General features: G+C 40.0%; 1 protein-coding gene across 3 annotated transcripts in view; it reads right to left on the bottom strand.

The window, feature by feature from the left end:
• Positions 1 to 4,889: 4,889 nt before the first annotated feature.
• The window catches only part of LOC133545042 (E3 ubiquitin-protein ligase COP1), a 39,512-nt gene continuing 20,364 nt past the window's right edge, over positions 4,890 to 24,037 (bottom strand). For all 3 annotated transcript variants that reach the window (XM_061890337.1, XM_061890336.1, XM_061890338.1), the window contains 8 exons: positions 16,290 to 16,398; positions 16,139 to 16,220; positions 15,954 to 16,070; positions 13,916 to 14,033; positions 8,456 to 8,580; positions 8,211 to 8,371; positions 7,472 to 7,516; positions 4,890 to 5,130 (listed from right to left, as the gene is read on the bottom strand). In XM_061890337.1, coding sequence (XP_061746321.1) covers positions 5,113 to 5,130; positions 7,472 to 7,516; positions 8,211 to 8,371; positions 8,456 to 8,580; positions 13,916 to 14,033; positions 15,954 to 16,070; positions 16,139 to 16,220; positions 16,290 to 16,398 — 775 coding nt within the window. In that variant the 3' untranslated portion in view covers positions 4,890 to 5,112. The remainder of the gene's footprint in view (positions 5,131 to 7,471; positions 7,517 to 8,210; positions 8,372 to 8,455; positions 8,581 to 13,915; positions 14,034 to 15,953; positions 16,071 to 16,138; positions 16,221 to 16,289; positions 16,399 to 24,037) is intronic.

Genomic DNA, 24,037 nt, shown 5'->3' on the forward strand with positions numbered 1-24,037 from the left:
TGCCGGGCAATAGTTTACAAGAAAAATAGGGGAATCACGCACTGTGCTTTTATTTTGAAGGCCTAACTTCTTGTTTTTGCAGCGCGAACCGGAAGCTGACCTGAAAACATGACAGCAAACACAATACAGTCACAAATACACAGATAAATGCTGTAATACAGGATAAATACTGTAATACAGTAACAAATACACATATAAATACAGTATTTACTGTAATACAGTAACAAATACACAAATAAACACTGTAGTACAGGATAAATACTGTAATACAGTAGCAAATACACAGATAAATACTGTAGTACAGGATAAATACTGTAATACAGTCACAAATACACAAATAAATACTGTACTACAGGATAAATACTGTAATACAGTAACAAATACACAGATAAATACTGTAGTACAGGATAAATACTGTATTACAGCAACAAATACACAGATAAATACTGTAATACAGGATAAATACTGTAATACAGTAACAAATAAATACTGTAATACAGTAACAAATACACAGATAAATACTGTGTACAGGATAAATACTGTATTACAGCAACAAATACACAGATAAATACTGTAATACAGGATAAATACTGTAATACAGTAACAAATACACAGATAAATACTGTAGTACAGGATGAATACTGTAATACAGCAACAAATATGCAGATAAATACTGTCGTACAGGACGAATACTGTAATACAGCAACAAATAAGCAGATAAATACTGTAATACAGTAACAAATATGCAGAAAAATACTGTAATACAGGATAAATATGCAGATAAATACTATAACAGTATAAATACGCGGATAAATACTGTAATACAGGATAAAATATGCAGATAAATACTGTAGTACAGGATAAATATGCAGATAAATACTGTAATACAGTATAAATATGCAGATAAATACTGTAATACAGGATAAAATATGCAGATACTGTAATACAGTAATAAATATGCAGATAAATACTGTAATACAGGATAAAATATGCAGATACTGTAATACAGGATAAATGTGCAGATAAATACTGTAAAACAGTATAAATACGCAGATAAATACTGTAATACAGGATAAAATATGCAGATAAATACTGTAATACAGGATAAATATGCAGATACTGTAATACAGTATAAATATGCAGATAAATACTGTAATACAGGATAAATATGCAGATACTGTAATACAGTATAAATATGCAGATAAATACTGTAATACAGGATAAAATATGCAGATACTGTAATACAGTAATAAATATGCAGATAAATACTGTAAAACAGTATAAATACGCAGATAAATCCTATAATAGAGGATAAATATGCAGGTAAATAGACTGGGACTACTGATCAGGTGACTAGCAACATTTAGGTGTTGAAAAAGAAGCTGCATCACACTTACCAATCAAGCAAACTGCCACCTGCGGGCCAGGCGCTGTGCGGCTTTGGTGGTCTCAGGGGCAAAAACTTGGACATGGGAGGAGTTAAGAAAAACCACGGAGAACCACTTTCAAACAACTTTGAAGTGATTGTGGACCACCATCCGCCGCCTCAGCAGGGGTGACAGTCCAGCCGGTGTATGGTGAGGATGGTGGGCTGCTGACCTCCACGAAGGATGTTGTGGATCAGTGTGAGGAATACTGGCTAGACCTCCTCCATTACACCAGCAGGTCTTCCTATGAGGAAGCAGTGCCGGGGGATTCTGTGGTGGACTCTCCTATTTCTGGGGCTGAGGTTGCTGAGGTAGTTAGGAAGCTCCTCGGCGGCAAGGCCCCGGGCGTGGATGAGATCCACCCGGAGTTCCTTAAGGCTCTGGATGCTGTGGGTCTGTCTTGGTTGACAAGACTCTGCAGCATCGCGTGGACATCAGGGGCGGTACCTCTGGATTGGCAGACCGGGGTGGTGGTCCCTCTATTTAAGAAGGGGGACCGGAGGGTGTGTTCCAACTATCGTGGGATTATCCTCAAGGTCTATTCAGGTGTACTGGAGAGGAGGCTACGCCGGATAGTCTAACCAAGAATTCAGGAGGAACAGTCTGGTTTTCGTCCTGGTTGTGGAACTGTGGACGTGCAGGGGAGTTTGCCAACCAGTTTACATGTGCTTTGTGGACTTGGAGAAGGCATTGGACCGTGTCCTTCAGGAAGTCCTGTGGGGAGTGCTCAGAGAGCATGGGGTATCGGACTGTCTTATTGTGGCGGTCCACTCCCTGTATGATCAGTGTCAGAACTTAGTCCTCTCCCTGTATGATCAGTGTCAGAACTTAGTCCTCTCCCTGTATGATCAGTGTCAGAACTTAGTCCTCTCCCTGTATGATCAGTGTCAGAACTTAGTCCTCTCCCTGTATGATCAGTGTCAGAACTTAGTCCTCTCCCTGTATGATCAGTGTCAGAACTTAGTCCTCTCCCTGTATTATCAGTGTCAGAACTTAGTCCTCTCCCTGTATGATCAGTGTCAGAACTTAGTCCTCTCCCTGTAGGATCAGTGTCAGAACTTAGTCCACTCCCTGTATGATCAGTGTCAGAACTTAGTCCTCTCCCTGTATTATCAGTGTCAGAACTTAGTCCTCTCCCTGTATGATCAGTGTCAGAACTTAGTCCTCTCCCTGTAGGATCAGTGTCAGGACTTAGTCCTCTCCCTGTATGATCAGTGTCAGAACTTAGTCCTCTCCCTGTATGATCAGTGTCAGAACTTAGTCCACTCCCTGTATGATCAGTGTCAGAACTTAGTCCTCTCCCTGTATGATCAGTGTCAGAACTTAGTCCACTCCCTGTATGATCAGTGTCAGAACTTAGTCCTCTCCCTGTATTATCAGTGTCAGAACTTAGTCCTCTCCCTGTATGATCAGTGTCAGAACTTAGTCCTCTCCCTGTAGGATCAGTGTCAGGACTTAGTCCTCTCCCTGTATGATCAGTGTCAGAACTTAGTCCTCTCCCTGTATGATCAGTGTCAGAACTTAGTCCACTCCCTGTATGATCAGTGTCAGAACTTAGTCCACTCCCTGTATGATCAGTGTCAGAACTTAGTCCTCTCCCTGTATGATCAGTGTCAGAACTTAGTCCTCTCCCTGTATGATCAGTGTCAGAACTTAGTCCTCTCCCTGTATGATCAGTGTCAGAACTTAGTCCTCTCCCTGTATGATCAGTGTCAGAACTTAGTCCTCTCCCTGTATGATCAGTGTCAGAACTTAGTCCTCTCCCTGTATGATCAGTGTCAGAACTTAGTCCTCTCCCTGTATGATCAGTGTCAGAACTTAGTCCTCTCCCTGTATGATCAGTGTCAGAACTTGGTCCGCATTGCCGCCAGTAAGTCGGACACGTTTCCAGTGAAGGTTGGACTGCGCCAAGGCTGTCCTTTGTCACCCGTTCTGTTCATAACTTTTATGGACAGAGGTTCTTGGAGCAGTCAAGGCGTTGAGGGGATCCGGTTTGGTGACTGCAGGATTAGGTGTCTGCTTTTTGCAGATGATGTGGTCCTGATGGCTTCATCTGGCCAGGATCTTCAGCTCTCACTGGATCGGTTCTCAGCCGAGTATGAAGATACAGAGTCCATGGTTCTCGCCTGGGAGAGGCTGGAGTGCCATCTCTGGGTTGGGTTCGACCCTGCCCGAAGTGGAGGAGTTCAAGTACCTCAGAGTCTTGTTCACAAGGGAGGGAAGAGTGGCTCGTGAGATGGACAGGTGGATCGGTGCAGAGTCTGCAGTGATGTAGACTCTGTATCGATCTGTTGTGGTGAAGAAGGAGCTGAACCGGAAGGCAAAGCTCTCAATTTACCGGTCGATCTACGTTCCCATCCTCACCTATGGTCATGACCTTTGGGTTATGACCGAAAGGACAAGATCACGCGTACAAGCGGCCCAAATGAGTTTCCTCCGGTTTTTGGTGGGTCTCTCCCTTAGAGATAGGGTGAGAAGATCTGTCACCCATGAGGAGATCAGAGTCAAGTCACTGCTCCTCCACATAGAGAGCAACCAGGTGAGGTGGTTCGGGCATCTGGCCTGGATGACCCCGGATGCCTCCCTAGGGAGGTGTTTAGGAGGAGACAATGGGGTAGTCCCAGGACACGTTGGGGGGACTATGTCTCCCAGCTGGCTTGGGAACACCTTGGAATCACCCAGGAGAAGTTGGACTAAGGGAAGTCTGGCTTCTTTGCTTAGGCTGCTGCCCCCGCGACCCCACCTCAGATAAGTGAAGATGGATGATCTGCTTTCAACAATGACAGTTTTTTGACAAACAAGGATGCATCATCACAAGTCACAGATTATTTTAGTAAACATGATGTCCTACTTCTTCACCCAGTCACAAGTCATAGATTATTTTAGTAACATGTCATACTTCTTCACCCAGTCACAAGTCATAGATTATTTTAGTAACATGATGTCATACTTCTTCACCCAGTCACAAGTCATAGATTATTTTAGTAAACATGATGTCATACTTCTTCACCCAGTCACAAGCCGGTGTGATGATGTAAACATGTCATACTTCTTCACCCAGTCACAAGTCATAGATTTTAGTAAACATGATGTCATACTTCACTAAGTCACAAGTCATAGATTTTAGTAAACATGTCGTCATACTTCTTCACCCCGTCACAAGTCAGTGTGATGATGTAAACATGATGTCATACTTCTTCACCCAGTCACAAGCCGGTGTGATGATGTAAACATGTCATACTTCTTCACCCAGTCACAAGTCATAGATTACAGTAAACATGATGTCATACTTCACAAAGTCACAAGTCATAGATTTTAGTAAACATGTCGTCATACTTCTTCACCCAGTCACAAGTCAGTGTGATGATGTAAACATGATGTCATACTTCTTCACCCAGTCACAAGTCAGTGTGATGATGTAAACATGATGTCATACTTCTTCACCCAGTCATGGAGTCACAAAAGAGTTGAAATAATTTATTCACTTGCACAAATAGAAAACACTATGATAAAATAGATCTGCTGCAGGGGGCGGGGCATCTAGAAAAGTCTCCAATCAGCAGCAAGCAGAGTGTGACATCACCAGCAGTAATATGAGGAGGAGGAGCTAACACATTGATGATTGTTCTATTGATACTGTCACCTTTATTGCTGAGTCACCTGATATCACCCTGCCTGGATCACTTCACACCAGCTCCAGTACCTGCAGGACAAAACACAACATTCACACGTCTTGATATCATCTTGATATCACAAGTCGCTTCTACTGCATCTAGGGATGTCCCCATCTACATCTTTGTCCTCACAGCCGATCCGTATCAGTCCTGCCCCCATCTTCTGACTCAAGACGATACATGTTGTCTACCCGAGGCTTAAGTCGATACATGTTGCCTACCCGAGGCTTAAGTCGATACATGTTGCCTACCTGCGACTAAAGATGATACATGTTGTCTACCTGAGACTAAGGCTATACACGTTGTCTACCTGAGACTAAAGACGATACATGATGTCTACCTAGGACTGAAGACGATATGTGTGTCTACTTGAGACTAAAGACTATACACGATGTCTACCTGAGACTAAAGACGATACATTACATCTACTTGAGACTAAAATCGATGCATCTTGTCTACCTGAGACGATACATGTCTACCTTAGACTAAAGACTATACATGTTGTCTACCTGAGACTAAAGACGATACATGATGTCTACCTGAGACTAAAGACGATACATGATGTCTACCTGAGACTAAAGACGATACATGATGTCTACCTGAGACTAAAGACGATACATGATGTCTACCTGAGACTAAAGACGATACATGATGTCTACTTGAGACTAAAGGTTATACACCCTGTCTACCTGAGACAAAAGACGATACATGTCTACTTGAGACTAAAGATGATACATGTCTACCTTAGACTAAAGACTATACATGTCTACCTGAGACTAAAGACGATACATTACATCTACTTGAGACTAAAATCGATGCGTGTTGTCTACCTGAGACGATACATGTCTATCTTAGACTAAAAACTATACATGTTGTCTACCTGAGACTAAAGACGATACATTTTGCTTACCTAAGACTAAAGACGATACATTATGTCTACTTGAGACTAAAGACGATGCATGTCTACCTAAGACCAAAGACTACACATGTTGTCTACCTGAAGTTTAAGATGATACAGGTTGTCTACCAGAGACCAAAGACGATGAATGTCTACCTAAGGCTAAAAACGATACAGGTTGTGTACCTGAGACTAAAGACTATACATGATATCTACCTGAGATCAAAGACAATACAGGTTGTCTACCTGAGGCCAAAGACGATACATGATGTCTACCCGAGGCTAAAGACGATACATGTTATCTACCTGAGACTAAAGACGATACATGTCTACTTGAGACCAACGACGATACAGGTTGTCTACCTGAGACCAAAGACGATACAGGTTGTCTACCTGAGACTAACGACGATATATAATGTCTACTTGAGACTTAAGACGATACACGTTGTCTACCAGAGACTAAGATGATACATGATGTCTACTTGAGACTAAAGACGATACATGTCTACCTGAGACTAAAGACTATACATATCTACCTTTGACCAAAGACAATACAGGTTGTCTACCTGAGGCCAAAGACGATACATAATGTCTACCTGAGACTAAAGACGATACATGTCTACCTGAGACTAAAGACTATACATATCTACCTTTGACCAAAGACAATACAGGTTGTCTACCTGAGGCCAAAGACGATACAGGTTGTCTACCTGAGACTAACGACGATACATAATGTCTACTTGAGACTTAAGACGATACACGTTGTCTACCAGAGACTAAGATGATACATGATGTCTACTTGAGACTAAAGACGATATATGTTGTCAACTTGAGACTAAAGACGATACATGTCTACCTGAGACTAAAGACTATACATATCTACCTTTGACCAAAGACAATACAGGTTGTCTACCTGAGGCCAAAGACGATACATAATGTCTACCTGAGACTAAAGACGATACATGTCTACTTGAGACTAAAGACGGTACACGTTGTCTACCAGAGACTAGGATGATACATGATGTCTACTTGAGACTAAAGACGCTACATGTTGTCAACTTGAGACTAAAGACGATACATGTCTACCTGAGACTAAAGACTATACATATCTACCTTTGACCAAAGACAATACAGGTTGTCTACCTGAGGCCAAAGACGATACATGATGTCTACTTGAGGTTAAAGACGATACATGTTGTCTACCTGAGACTAAAGACGATACATGTTGTCCCCTTGAGACTATTAATAAGAGTGTGTAAATAGAATGCATGATGATATCAAAAGAACATTAAAATATTATGTGAGAAGAGTATGTAAATAGAATGTATAATGATGATATCAAAAGTAAATTAAAATATGAAGTATGTTAGAAGAGTGTGTGAATAGAATGTTTGATGATGATATCAAAAGTACAGTCAAGTATTAATCCAGTTAATTAGAAGAGGGTGTGTTTCCAGAAGATGTTTCCTCACCTTGATAGTTCCTTGACTGTTGGCAGCAATCAGCACATTAGACTCCTGGACACACAAGTAGAGGAGATGATCATGTCCATCACACACACACACATCATCACATGAGTAGTGATATCAATGTTGATATCATATTGTCATTACTTTACTAGAAGAGTGGGACAAACATTGAATATGTGTGTGATGCCATTTGAACTTAACTGTAGCCCAGAGCTAGCTGACCTGACCTGAACCTGCTGATATCAGCACGTGTCAAGTCCAAGACTTGAAGCAGGTTTAAAAGTTGGCATGCTAACACTTAGCAAGTTACAAGAGTGAGGAGTAGGGCAGGAAAACTGGCACGCTAACATTAGCATTGCTCAGATACCAAATGAAGACAACAGCATTCATTTTAATTGGAAATGCTTTATAGGTTCCCTAAGTGTCGTGAACATTCTGGTCCGAGGTCTGCCCTTGATGAACTAGATTGTGGCGTGCCACCACACCTTTAAAAAAATGAGGGTTTTTTTTACTCGTAAACAAATGGCAGTAACACCATGTATTGTAGCCTCCACAAGACAAGTGCCACACTCTTTTTAGCTTTTATTGCCAATCTTACACTAACAAAAGGCCTAATTTCTAACACCTACTTCCTCATCCTATGCCACACGGTGTTTTCCCAGACCATGGATGTCATCATCCTACACCCCAAACTGGTATGATGATGTCATGTGCAGACTAGACAAGAATAAAGAGGTCTCACTCCATGTGGCAGGGCCCTCCAGCAGACGGCGCTGACAAACTCGTTGGTGTCGTCCTCCTTCTTGTCCTTGTCCAGCACACTCTTCACCGTGTCAAACTTGAAGGTGAGCAGGGTCTTGGACAGCCCTTTGTAGTACAGGTAGAGGGAGTTGTTCTCACTTCCTGCGCGGACAGGAAGCAGACGCACACATGGAACAGGGGAGCAGGGGAAGGAAGGACGGTAGGAAGGTAGGAAGGAGTGTTTACCACAGGCTACATAGTCTCCATTGGAGGCCAGGCCTACAAAGTTCTTCTCGTTGATGTGGCCTTTGAAGGAGCGCAGGCAGTGAGGCTTGTTGACGTTCCACAGCTTCAGCTGGCTGTCTGTAGACCTGACATCATCACATGAACACACACTTCAAGCTTCTGACATCATCACATGACCACACACTTCAAGTCTGTAGACCTGACATCATCACATGAACACACACTTCAAGCTTCTGACATCATCACATGACCACACACTTCAAGTCTGTAGACCTGACATCATCACATGAACACACACTTCAAGTCTGTAGACCTGACACCATCACATGACCACACACTTCAAGCTTCTGACATCATCACATGACCACACACTTCAAGTCTGTAGACCTGACATCATCACATGAACACACACTTCAAGTCTGTAGACCTGACATCATCACATGAACACACACTTCAAGTCTGTAGACCTGACATCATCACATGAACACACACTTCAAGTCTGTAGACCTGACATCATCACATGAACACACACTTCAAGCTTCTGACATCATCACATGACCACACACTTCAAGTCTGTAGACCTGACATCATCACATGAACACACACTTCAAGTCTGTAGACCTGACATCATCACATGAACACACACTTCAAGCTTCTGACATCATCACATGACCACACACTTCAAGTCTGTAGACCTGACATCATCACATGAACACACACTTCAAGTCTGTAGACCTGACATCATCACATGACCACACACTTCAAGCTTCTGACATCATCACATGACCACACACTTCAAGTCTGTAGACCTGACATCATCACATGAACACACACTTCAAGTCTGTAGACCTGACATCATCACATGAACACACACTTCAAGTCTGTAGACCTGACATCATCACATGAACACACACTTCAAGTCTGTAGACCTGACATCATCACATGACCACACACTTCAAGCTTCTGACACCATCACATGACCACACACTTCAAGTCTGTAGACCTGACATCATCACATGAACACACACTTCAAGTCTGTAGACCTGACATCATCACATGAACACACACTTCAAGTCTGTAGACCTGACATCATCACATGACCACACACTTCAAGCTTCTGACATCATCACATGACCACACACTTCAAGTCTGTAGACCTGACATCATCACATGAACACACACTTCAAGCTTCTGACATCATCACATGACCACACACTTCAAGTCTGTAGACCTGACATCATCACATGAACACACACTTCAAGTCTGTAGACCTGACATCATCACATGAACACACACTTCAAGCTTCTGACATCATCACATGACCACACACTTCAAGTCTGTAGACCTGACATCATCACATGAACACACACTTCAAGTCTGTAGACCTGACACCATCACATGACCACACACTTCAAGCTTCTGACATCATCACATGACCACACACTTCAAGTCTGTAGACCTGACATCATCACATGAACACACACTTCAAGTCTGTAGACCTGACATCATCACATGACCACACACTTCAAGTCTGTAGACCTGACATCATCACATGACCACACACTTCAAGCTTCTGACATCATCACATGACCACACACTTCAAGTCTGTAGACCTGACATCATCACATGAACACACACTTCAAGTCTGTAGATCTGACATCATCACATGAACACACACTTCAAGTCTGTAGACCTGACTTCATCACATGATCACACTTCAAGTCTGTAGACCTGACATCATCACATGAACACACACTTCAAGTCTGTAGACCTGACTTCATCACATGATCACACTTCAAGTCTGTAGACCTGACATCATCACATGACCACACACTTCAAGCTTTAGACATCATCACATGACCACACACTTCAAGTCTGTAGACCTGACATCATCACATGACCACACACTTCAAGCTTCTGACATCATCACATGACCACACACTTCAAGTCTGTAGACCTGACATCATCACATGAACACACACTTCAAGTCTGTAGACCTGACATCATCACATGAACACACACTTCAAGCTTCTGACATCATCACATGACCACACACTTCAAGTCTGTAGACCTGACATCATCACATGAACACACACTTCAAGTCTGTAGACCTGACATCATCACATGAACACACACTTCAAGCTTCTGACATCATCACATGACCACACACTTCAAGTCTGTAGACCTGACATCATCACATGAACACACACTTCAAGTCTGTAGACCTGACATCATCACATGACCACACACTTCAAGTCTGTAGACCTGACATCATCACATGACCACACACTTCAAGCTTCTGACATCATCACATGACCACACACTTCAAGTCTGTAGACCTGACATCATCACATGAACACACACTTCAAGTCTGTAGATCTGACATCATCACATGAACACACACTTCAAGTCTGTAGACCTGACTTCATCACATGATCACACTTCAAGTCTGTAGACCTGACATCATCACATGAACACACACTTCAAGTCTGTAGACCTGACTTCATCACATGATCACACTTCAAGTCTGTAGACCTGACATCATCACATGACCACACACTTCAAGCTTCTGACATCATCACATGACCACACACTTCAAGTCTGTAGACCTGACATCATCACATGACCACACACTTCAAGCTTCTGACATCATCACATGACCACACACTTCAAGTCTGTAGACCTGACATCATCACATGAACACACACTTCAAGTCTGTAGACCTGACATCATCACATGAACACACACTTCAAGCTTCTGACATCATCACATGACCACACACTTCAAGTCTGTAGACCTGACATCATCACATGAACACACACTTCAAGTCTGTAGACCTGACATCATCACATGAACACACACTTCAAGCTTCTGACATCATCACATGACCACACACTTCAAGTCTGTAGACCTGACATCATCACATGAACACACACTTCAAGTCTGTAGACCTGACATCATCACATGACCACACACTTCAAGTCTGTAGACCTGACATCATCACATGACCACACACTTCAAGCTTCTGACATCATCACATGACCACACACTTCAAGTCTGTAGACCTGACATCATCACATGAACACACACTTCAAGTCTGTAGATCTGACATCATCACATGAACACACACTTCAAGTCTGTAGACCTGACTTCATCACATGATCACACTTCAAGTCTGTAGACCTGACATCATCACATGAACACACACTTCAAGTCTGTAGACCTGACTTCATCACATGATCACACTTCAAGTCTGTAGACCTGACATCATCACATGACCACACACTTCAAGTCTGTAGACCTGACATCATCACATGAACACACACTTCAAGTCTGTAGACCTGACATCATCACATGACCACACACTTCAAGCTTCTGACACCATCACATGACCACACACTTCAAGTCTGTAGACCTGACATCATCACATGAACACACACTTCAAGTCTGTAGACCTGACATCATCACATGACCACACACTTCAAGTCTGTAGACCTGACATCATCACATGACCACACACTTCAAGCTTCTGACATCATCACATGACCACACACTTCAAGTCTGTAGACCTGACATCATCACATGAACACACACTTCAAGCTTCTGACATCATCACATGACCACACACTTCAAGTCTGTAGACCTGACATCATCACATGAACACACACTTCAAGTCTGTAGACCTGACATCATCACATGAACACACACTTCAAGTCTGTAGACCTGACATCATCACATGACCACACACTTCAAGCTTCTGACATCATCACATGACCACACACTTCAAGTCTGTAGACCTGACATCATCACATGAACACACACTTCAAGTCTGTAGACCTGACATCATCACATGAACACACACTTCAAGTCTGTAGACCTGACATCATCACATGACCACACACTTCAAGCTTCTGACACCATCACATGACCACACACTTCAAGTCCGTAGACCTGACATCATCACATGACCACACACTTCAAGTCTGTAGACCTGACATCATCACATGAACACACACTTCAAGTCTGTAGACCTGACATCATCACATGAACACACACTTCAAGCTTCTGACATCATCACATGACCACACACTTCAAGTCTGTAGACCTGACATCATCACATGAACACACACTTCAAGTCTGTAGACCTGACATCATCACATGACCACACACTTCAAGCTTCTGACACCATCACATGACCACACACTTCAAGTCTGTAGACCTGACATCATCACATGAACACACACTTCAAGTCTGTAGACCTGACATCATCACATGAACACACACTTCAAGTCTGTAGACCTGACATCATCACATGAACACACACTTCAAGTCTGTAGACCTGACATCATCACATGAACACACACTTCAAGTCTGTAGACCTGACATCATCACATGACCACACACTTCAAGCTTCTGACACCATCACATGACCACACACTTCAAGTCTGTAGACCTGACATCATCACATGAACACACACTTCAAGCTTCAGACATCATCACATGAACACACACTTCAAGTCTGTAGACCTGACATCATCACATGAACACACACTTCAAGTCTGTAGACCTGACATCATCACATGAACACACACTTCAAGTCTGTAGACCTGACATCATCACATGAACACACACTTCAAGTCTGTAGACCTGACATCATCACATGACCACACACTTCAAGCTTCTGACACCATCACATGACCACACACTTCAAGTCTGTAGACCTGACATCATCACATGAACACACACTTCAAGCTTCAGACATCATCACATGACCACACACTTCAAGTCTGTAGACCTGACATCATCACATGACCACACACTTCAAGTCTGTAGACCTGACATCATCACATGAACACACACTTCAAGTCTGTAGATCTGACATCATCACATGAACACACACTTCAAGTCTGTAGACCTGACTTCATCACATGATCACACTTCAAGTCTGTAGACCTGACATCATCACATGAACACACACTTCAAGTCTGTAGACCTGACTTCATCACATGATCACACTTCAAGTCTGTAGACCTGACATCATCACATGACCACACACTTCAAGCTTTAGACATCATCACATGACCACACACTTCAAGTCTGTAGACCTGACATCATCACATGACCACACACTTCAAGCTTCTGACATCATCACATGACCACACACTTCAAGTCTGTAGACCTGACTTCATCACATGATCACACTTCAAGTCTGTAGACCTGACATCATCACATGACCACACACTTCAAGTCTGTAGACCTGACATCATCACATGACCACACACTTCAAGTCTGTAGACCTGACATCATCACATGACCACACACTTCAAGCTTCAGACATCATCACATGACCACACACTTCAAGCAGCCAGCACACTCAACACAACACCTAACTCTCATCAACATTATAAATATATACATATATATATACATATATATGAGTTTAGTAAGATGCAGACTTACGCAGACACGATCTCCTCCCCGTTGACAAACTTGGCGTAGGACACGGCCTTCCTGTGGCCCTTGAAGACCATGATGGGCTGCTTGGTGTTGCGCAGGTCGTAGTAGTGGACACAGTGGTCTGCAAGGAGAACACATCTCATCTCTGGCACCTCCAATGAACATTATAGATGTAAATATAAACAGAATACAACGATTTGCAAATCCTTTTCAAGCCATATTCAGTTGAATATGCTACAAAGACAACATATTTCATGTTCAAACTCATAAATATTGTCTTTTTTTTGCAAATAATCATTAACTTTAGAATTTGATGCCAGCAACACGTGACAAAGAAGTTGGGAAAGGTGGCAATAAATACTGATAAAGTTGAGGAATGCTCATTAAACACTTATTTGGAACATCCCACAGGTGTGCAGGCTAATTGGGAACAGGTGGGTGCCATGATTGGCTATAAAAACAGCTTCCCAAAAAAGGTTCAGTCTTTCACAAGAAAGGATGGGGCGAGGTACACCCCTTTGTCCACAACTGCGTGAGCAAATAGTCAAACAGTTTAAGAACAACCTTTCTCAAAGTCCAATTGCAAGAAATTTAGGGATTTCAACATCTACGCTCCATAATATCATCAAAAGGTTCGGAGCATCTGGAGAAATCACTCCACGTAAGCGGCATGGCTGGAAACCAACATTGAAAGACCGTGACCTTCCATCCCTCAGACAGCACTGTATCAAAAACTCACATCAATCTCTAAAGGATATCACCACATGGGCTCAGGAACACTTCAGAAAACCACTGTCACTAAATACAGTTGGTCGCTACATCTGTAAGTGCAAGTTAAAGCTCTACTATGCAAAGCGAAAGCCATTTATCAACAACATCCAGAAACGCCGCCGGCTTCTCTGGGCCCGAGATCATCTAAGATGGACTGATGCAAAGTGGAAAAGTGTTCTGTGGTCTGACGAGTCCACATTTCAAATTATATTTGGATACTGTGGATGTGGTGTCCCCCAGAACAAAGAGGAAAATAACCATCCGGATTGTTATAGGCGCAAAGTTAAAAAGCCAGCATCTGTGATGGTATGGGGGTGTATTAGAATCAGAATCATTTTTATTTGTCCGTTCCAACATGTACAAGACACATCCGAACTGAAATTACATTTTACATAACATTAGTGCCCAAGGCATGGGTAACTTACACATCTGTGGAGGCACCATTAATGCTGAATGGTCCATACAGGTTTTGGAATAACATATGTTGTCAACCAAGCAACGTTATCATGGACGCCCCTGCTTATTTCAGCAAAACAATGCCAAACTACGAGTTACAACAGCGTGACTTTGTAGTAAAGGAGTGCGGATACTTTCCTGGCCCGCCTGCAGTCCAGACCTGTCTCCCATGGAAAATGTGTGGCGCATTATGAAGCGTAAAATACGACAGCGGAGACCCCGGACTGTTGAACAACTTAAGCTGTACATCAAGCAAGAATGGTAAAGAATTCCACTTTCAAAGCTTCAACAATTAGTTTCCTCAGTTCCCAAACATTTATTGAGTGTTGTTAGAAGAAAAGGTGATGTAACACAGTGGTGAACATGCCCTTTCCCAACTACTTTGGCACATGTTGCAGCCATGAAATTCTAAAGTTAATGATTATTTGCAGAAAAAAAATAAAGTTTATGAGTTTGAACATCAAATATGTTGTCTTCGTAGCATATTCAACAGAAATTGGGTTGAAATGGATTTGCAAATCCTTGTATTCCATTTATATTTACATCTAACACAATGTCCCAACTCATGTGGAAACAGGCTTTGTACACAAACCTGTACTTCACATTTAGTGACATGCTGATTCTTATTTTTACACTTTTTTCCCCAAATTCCATTGTATGTTATACTCTTCTGACACCACCAGATGGCAGTATAAGTGTCCACATAAGACCCCAATTCAGTAGTGTACACCATTTTAGAAATGAGAGCTATAAAGGTGCTCAGCCTTTAGAGGTTTTAAAGGTAAATAAAAAGAGAATAGGTGTGTGGGTGTACCTGCGCAGCCAAAGGCCAGATGGTAGCGGGAGGCAGGGCTGAACTTGACACAGCAGACGTTGGCCTTGGCTTCGATGCTGGCCACGGAGTTGTCCAGGTTGGTGGACCACAGCTTGACTACAGTGCAGACATCAGGTGTGTGAGACACCTGAACAACATGGCTGACACCACCACTGCCTGTTTACCTTTGGCATCATCAGAACCGGACGCTAGCAGCTTGGGGTCCATCAGGTTAAAGTCCACACTCCAGCAGCGCTTTTCATGTTCCTGTCAAGCAAAGACCACATCTTCTCCTCACGTCCTCACACACACCCTGTCAGCAACCTGGACAAGTACCTGGTAGACTTTGGACCTCTGGCCCGTAAAGCCATCCCATAATATGACCGTGCCCTCGTAGTCGCTGCTGGCCAGGAGGTTCTTGTGGTAGCTGCTCCAGCTGATACAGCTGCAACCACATGACATCATCATTGGTACTATTTACACATCAGTATGGTATGACCACATGACATCATCATTAGTATTTACACATCATTATGGTATGACCACATCACATCATCATTAGTATTTACACATCAGTATGGTGTGACCACATGACATCATCATTAGTATTTACACATCAGTATGGTATGACCACATGACATCATCATTGGTACTATTTACACATCAGTATGGTATGACCACATCACATCATCATTAGTATTTACACATCAGTATGGTATGACCACATGACATCATTAGTATTTACACATCATTATGGTATGACCACATCACATCATCATTAGTATTTACACATCAGTATAGTATGACCACATGACATCATCATTAGTATTTACACATCAGTACGGTATGACCACATGACATCATCATTGGTACTATTTACACATCAGTATAGTATGACCACATGACATCATCATTAGTATTTACACATCATTATGGTATGACCACATGACATCATCATTGGTACTATTTACTCATCAGTATAGTATGACCACATGACATCATCATTAGTATTTACACATCAGTATGGTATGACCACATGACATCATCATTGGTACTATTTACACATCAGTATGGTATGACCACATCACATCATCATTAGTATTTACACATCAGTATGGTATGACCACATGACATCATTAGTATTTACACATCATTATGGTATGACCACATCACATCATCATTAGTATTTACACATCAGTATAGTATGACCACATGACATCATCATTAGTATTTACACATCAGTACGGTATGACCACATGACATCATCATTGGTACTATTTACACATCAGTATAGTATGACCACATGACATCATCATTAGTATTTACACATCATTATGGTATGACCACATGACATCATCATTGGTACTATTTACTCATCAGTATAGTATGACCACATGACATCATCATTAGTATTTACACATCATTATGGTATGACCACATGACATCATCATTAGTATTTACACATCATTATGGTATGACCACATGACATCATCATTAGTATTTACACATCATTATGGTATGACCACATGACATCATCATTAGTATTTACACATCATTATGGTATGACCACATGACATCATCATTAGTATTTACACATCATTATGGTATGACCACATGACATCATCATTAGTATTTGCACATCAGTATGGTATGACCACATGACATCATCATTAGTATTTACACATCAGTATGGTATGACCACATGTCATCATCATTAGTATTTACACATCATTATGGTATGACCACATGACATCATCATTAGTATTTACACATCATTATGGTATGACCACATGACATCATCATTAGTATTTACATATCATTATGGTATGACCACATGACATCATCATTAGTATTTACACATCATTATGGTATGACCACATGTCATCATCATTAGTATTTAAACATCAGTATGGTATGACCACATGACATCATCATTAGTATTTACACATCAGTATGGTATGACCACATCACATCATCATTGGTACTATTTACACATCTGCATGGTATGACCACATGTCATCATCATTAGTATTTACACATCAGTATGGTATGACCACATGACATCATCATTAGTATTTACACATCAGTATGGTATGACCACATGACATCATCATTAGTATGTACACATCAATATGGTATGACCACATGACATCATCATTAGTATTTACACATCAGTACGGTATGACCACTTGACATCATCATTGGTACTATTTACACATCTGCATGGTATGACCACATGTCATCATCATTAGTATTTACACATCATTATGGTATGACCACATGACATCATCATTAGTATTTACACATCAGTATGGTATGACCACATGACATCATCATTAGTATTTACACATCAGTATGGTATGACCACATGACATCATCATTAGTATGTATACATCAATATAGTATGACCACATGACATCATCATTAGTATTTACAATTCAGTACGGTATGACCACTTGACATCATCATTGGTACTATTTACACATCTGCATGGTATGACCACATGTCATCATCATTAGTATTTACACATCATTATGGTATGACCACATGACATCATCATTAGTATTTACACATCAGTATGGTATGACCACATGACATCATCATTAGTATTTACACATCAGTATGGTATGACCACATCACATCATCATTGGTACTATTTACACATCTGCATGGTATGACCACATGTCATCATCATTAGTATTTACACATCAGTATGGTATGACCACATGACATCATCATTAGTATTTACACATCAGTATGGTATGACCACATGACATCATCATTAGTATTTACACATCTGCATGGTATGACCACATGACATCATTAGTATGTACACATCAATATGGTATGACCACATGACATCATCATTAGTATTTACACATCAGTACGGTATGACCACTTGACATCATCATTGGTACTATTTACACATCTGCATGGTATGACCACATGTCATCATCATTAGTATTTACACATCATTATGGTATGACCACATGACATCATCATTAGTATTTACACATCAGTATGGTATGACCACATGACATCATCATTAGTATTTACACATCAGTATGGTATGACCACATGACATCATCATTAGTATGTATACATCAATATGGTATGACCACATGACATCATCATTAGTATTTACAATTCAGTACGGTATGACCACTTGACATCATCATTGGTACTATTTACACATCTGCATGGTATGACCACATGTCATCATCATTAGTATTTACACATCATTATGATATGACCACATGACATCATCATTAGTATTTACACATCAGTATGGTATGACCACATGACATCATCATTAGTATTTACACATCAGTATGGTATGACCACATCACATCATCATTGGTACTATTTACACATCTGCATGGTATGACCACATGTCATCATCATTAGTATTTACACATCAGTATGGTATGACCACATGACATCATCATTAGTATTTACACATCAGTATGGTATGACCACATGACATCATCATTAGTATTTACACATCAGTATGGTATGACCACATGACATCATCATTAGTATGTATACATCAATATGGTATGACCACATGACATCATCATTAGTATTTACAATTCAGTACGGTATGACCACTTGACATCATCATTGGTACTATTTACACATCTGCATGGTATGACCACATGTCATCATCATTAGTATTTACACATCATTATGGTATGACCACATGACATCATCATTAGTATTTACACATCAGTATGGTATGACCACATGACATCATCATTAGTATTTACACATCAGTATGGTATGACCACATGTCATCATCATTAGTATTTACACATCATTATGGTATGACCACATGACATCATCATTAGTATTTACACATCATTATGGTATGACCACATGACATCATCATTAGTATTTACATATCATTATGGTATGACCACATGACATCATCATTAGTATTTACACATCAGTATGGTATGACCACATGACATCATCATTAGTATTTACACATCAATATGGTATGACCACATGACATCATCATTAGTATTTACAATTCAGTACGGTATGACCACTTGACATCATCATTGGTACTATTTACACATCTGCATGGTATGACCACATGTCATCATCATTAGTATTTACACATCATTATGGTATGACCACATGACATCATCATTAGTATTTACACATCAGTATGGTATGACCACATGACATCATCATTAGTATTTACACATCAGTATGGTATGACCACATCACATCATCATTGGTAGTATTTACACATCTGCATGGTATGACCACATGTCATCATCATTAGTATTTACACATCAGTATGGTATGACCACATGACATCATCATTAGTATTTACACATCAGTATGGTATGACCACATGACATCATCATTAGTATGTACACATCAATATGGTATGACCACATGACATCATCATTAGTATTTACACATCAGTACGGTATGACCACTTGACATCATCATTGGTACTATTTACACATCTGCATGGTATGACCACATGTCATCATCATTAGTATTTACACATCATTATGGTATGACCACATGACATCATCATTAGTATTTACACATCAGTATGGTATGACCACATGACATCATCATTAGTATTTACACATCAGTATGGTATGACCACATGACATCATCATTAGTATGTATACATCAATATGGTATGACCACATGACATCATCATTAGTATTTACAATTCAGTACGGTATGACCACTTGACATCATCATTGGTACTATTTACACATCTGCATGGTATGACCACATGTCATCATCATTAGTATTTACACATCATTATGGTATGACCACATGACATCATCATTAGTATTTACACATCAGTATGGTATGACCACATGACATCATCATTAGTATTTACACATCAGTATGGTATGACCACATCACATCATCATTGGTACTATTTACACATCTGCATGGTATGACCACATGTCATCATCATTAGTATTTACACATCAGTATGGTATGACCACATGACATCATCATTAGTATTTACACATCAGTATGGTATGACCACATGACATCATCATTAGTATTTACACATCTGCATGGTATGACCACATGACATCATTAGTATGTACACATCAATATGGTATGACCACATGACATCATCATTAGTATTTACACATCAGTACGGTATGACCACTTGACATCATCATTGGTACTATTTACACATCTGCATGGTATGACCACATGTCATCATCATTAGTATTTACACATCATTATGGTATGACCACATGACATCATCATTAGTATTTACACATCAGTATGGTATGACCACATGACATCATCATTAGTATTTACACATCAGTATGGTATGACCACATGACATCATCATTAGTATGTATACATCAATATGGTATGACCACATGACATCATCATTAGTATTTACAATTCAGTACGGTATGACCACTTGACATCATCATTGGTACTATTTACACATCTGCATGGTATGACCACATGTCATCATCATTAGTATTTACACATCATTATGATATGACCACATGACATCATCATTAGTATTTACACATCAGTATGGTATGACCACATGACATCATCATTAGTATTTACACATCAGTATGGTATGACCACATCACATCATCATTGGTACTATTTACACATCTGCATGGTATGACCACATGTCATCATCATTAGTATTTACACATCAGTATGGTATGACCACATGACATCATCATTAGTATTTACACATCAGTATGGTATGACCACATGACATCATCATTAGTATTTACACATCAGTATGGTATGACCACATGACATCATCATTAGTATGTATACATCAATATGGTATGACCACATGACATCATCATTAGTATTTACAATTCAGTACGGTATGACCACTTGACATCATCATTGGTACTATTTACACATCTGCATGGTATGACCACATGTCATCATCATTAGTATTTACACATCATTATGGTATGACCACATGACATCATCATTAGTATTTACACATCAGTATGGTATGACCACATGACATCATCATTAGTATTTACACATCAGTATGGTATGACCACATGTCATCATCATTAGTATTTACACATCATTATGGTATGACCACATGACATCATCATTAGTATTTACACATCATTATGGTATGACCACATGACATCATCATTAGTATTTACATATCATTATGGTATGACCACATGACATCATCATTAGTATTTACACATCAGTATGGTATGACCACATGACATCATCATTAGTATTTACACATCAATATGGTATGACCACATGACATCATCATTAGTATTTACAATTCAGTACGGTATGACCACTTGACATCATCATTGGTACTATTTACACATCTGCATGGTATGACCACATGTCATCATCATTAGTATTTACACATCATTATGGTATGACCACATGACATCATCATTAGTATTTACACATCAGTATGGTATGACCACATGACATCATCATTAGTATTTACACATCAGTATGGTATGACCACATCACATCATCATTGGTAGTATTTACACATCTGCATGGTATGACCACATGTCATCATCATTAGTATTTACACATCAGTATGGTATGACCACATGACATCATCATTAGTATTTACACATCAGTATGGTATGACCACATGACATCATCATTAGTATGTACACATCAATATGGTATGACCACATGACATCATCATTAGTATTTACACATCAGTACGGTATGACCACTTGACATCATCATTGGTACTATTTACACATCTGCATGGTATGACCACATGTCATCATCATTAGTATTTACACATCATTATGGTATGACCACATGACATCATCATTAGTATTTACACATCAGTATGGTATGACCACATGACATCATCATTAGTATTTACACATCAGTATGGTATGACCACATGACATCATCATTAGTATGTATACATCAATATGGTATGACCACATGACATCATCATTAGTATTTACAATTCAGTACGGTATGACCACTTGACATCATCATTGGTACTATTTACACATCTGCATGGTATGACCACATGTCATCATCATTAGTATTTACACATCATTATGGTATGACCACATGTCATCATCATTAGTATTTACACATCAGTATGGTATGACCACATGACATCATCATTAGTATTTACACATCAGTATGGTATGACCACATGACATCATCATTAGTATGTACACATCAATATGGTATGACCACATGACATCATCATTAGTATTTACACATCAGTACGGTATGACCACTTGACATCATCATTGGTACTATTTACACATCTGCATGGTATGACCACATGTCATCATCATTAGTATTTACACATCATTATGGTATGACCACATGACATCATCATTAGTATTTAGACATCAGTATGGTATGACCACATGACATCATCATTAGTATTTACACATCAGTATGGTATGACCACATGACATCATCATTAGTATGTATACATCAATATGGTATGACCACATGACATCATCATTAGTATTTACAATTCAGTACGGTATGACCACTTGACATCATCATTGGTACTATTTACACATCTGCATGGTATGACCACATGTCATCATCATTAGTATTTACACATCATTATGGTATGACCACATGACATCATCATTAGTATTTACACATCAGTATGGTATGACCACATGACATCATCATTAGTATTTAGACATCAGTATGGTATGACCACATGACATCATCATTAGTATTTACACATCATTATGGTATGACCACATGACATCATCATTAGTATTTAGACATCAGTATGGTATGACCACATGACATCATCATTAGTATTTACACATCAGTATGGTATGACCACATGACATCATCATTAGTATGTATACATCAATATGGTATGACCACATGACATCATCATTAGTATTTACAATTCAGTACGGTATGACCACTTGACATCATCATTGGTACTATTTACACATCTGCATGGTATGACCACATGTCATCATCATTAGTATTTACACATCATTATGGTATGACCACATGACATCATCATTAGTATTTACACATCAGTATGGTATGACCACATGACATCATCATTAGTATTTACA

Source organism: Nerophis ophidion, linkage group LG28 (genome assembly GCF_033978795.1).
Source record: "Nerophis ophidion isolate RoL-2023_Sa linkage group LG28, RoL_Noph_v1.0, whole genome shotgun sequence".
Classification (NCBI taxonomy): Eukaryota; Metazoa; Chordata; class Actinopteri; order Syngnathiformes; family Syngnathidae; genus Nerophis; species Nerophis ophidion.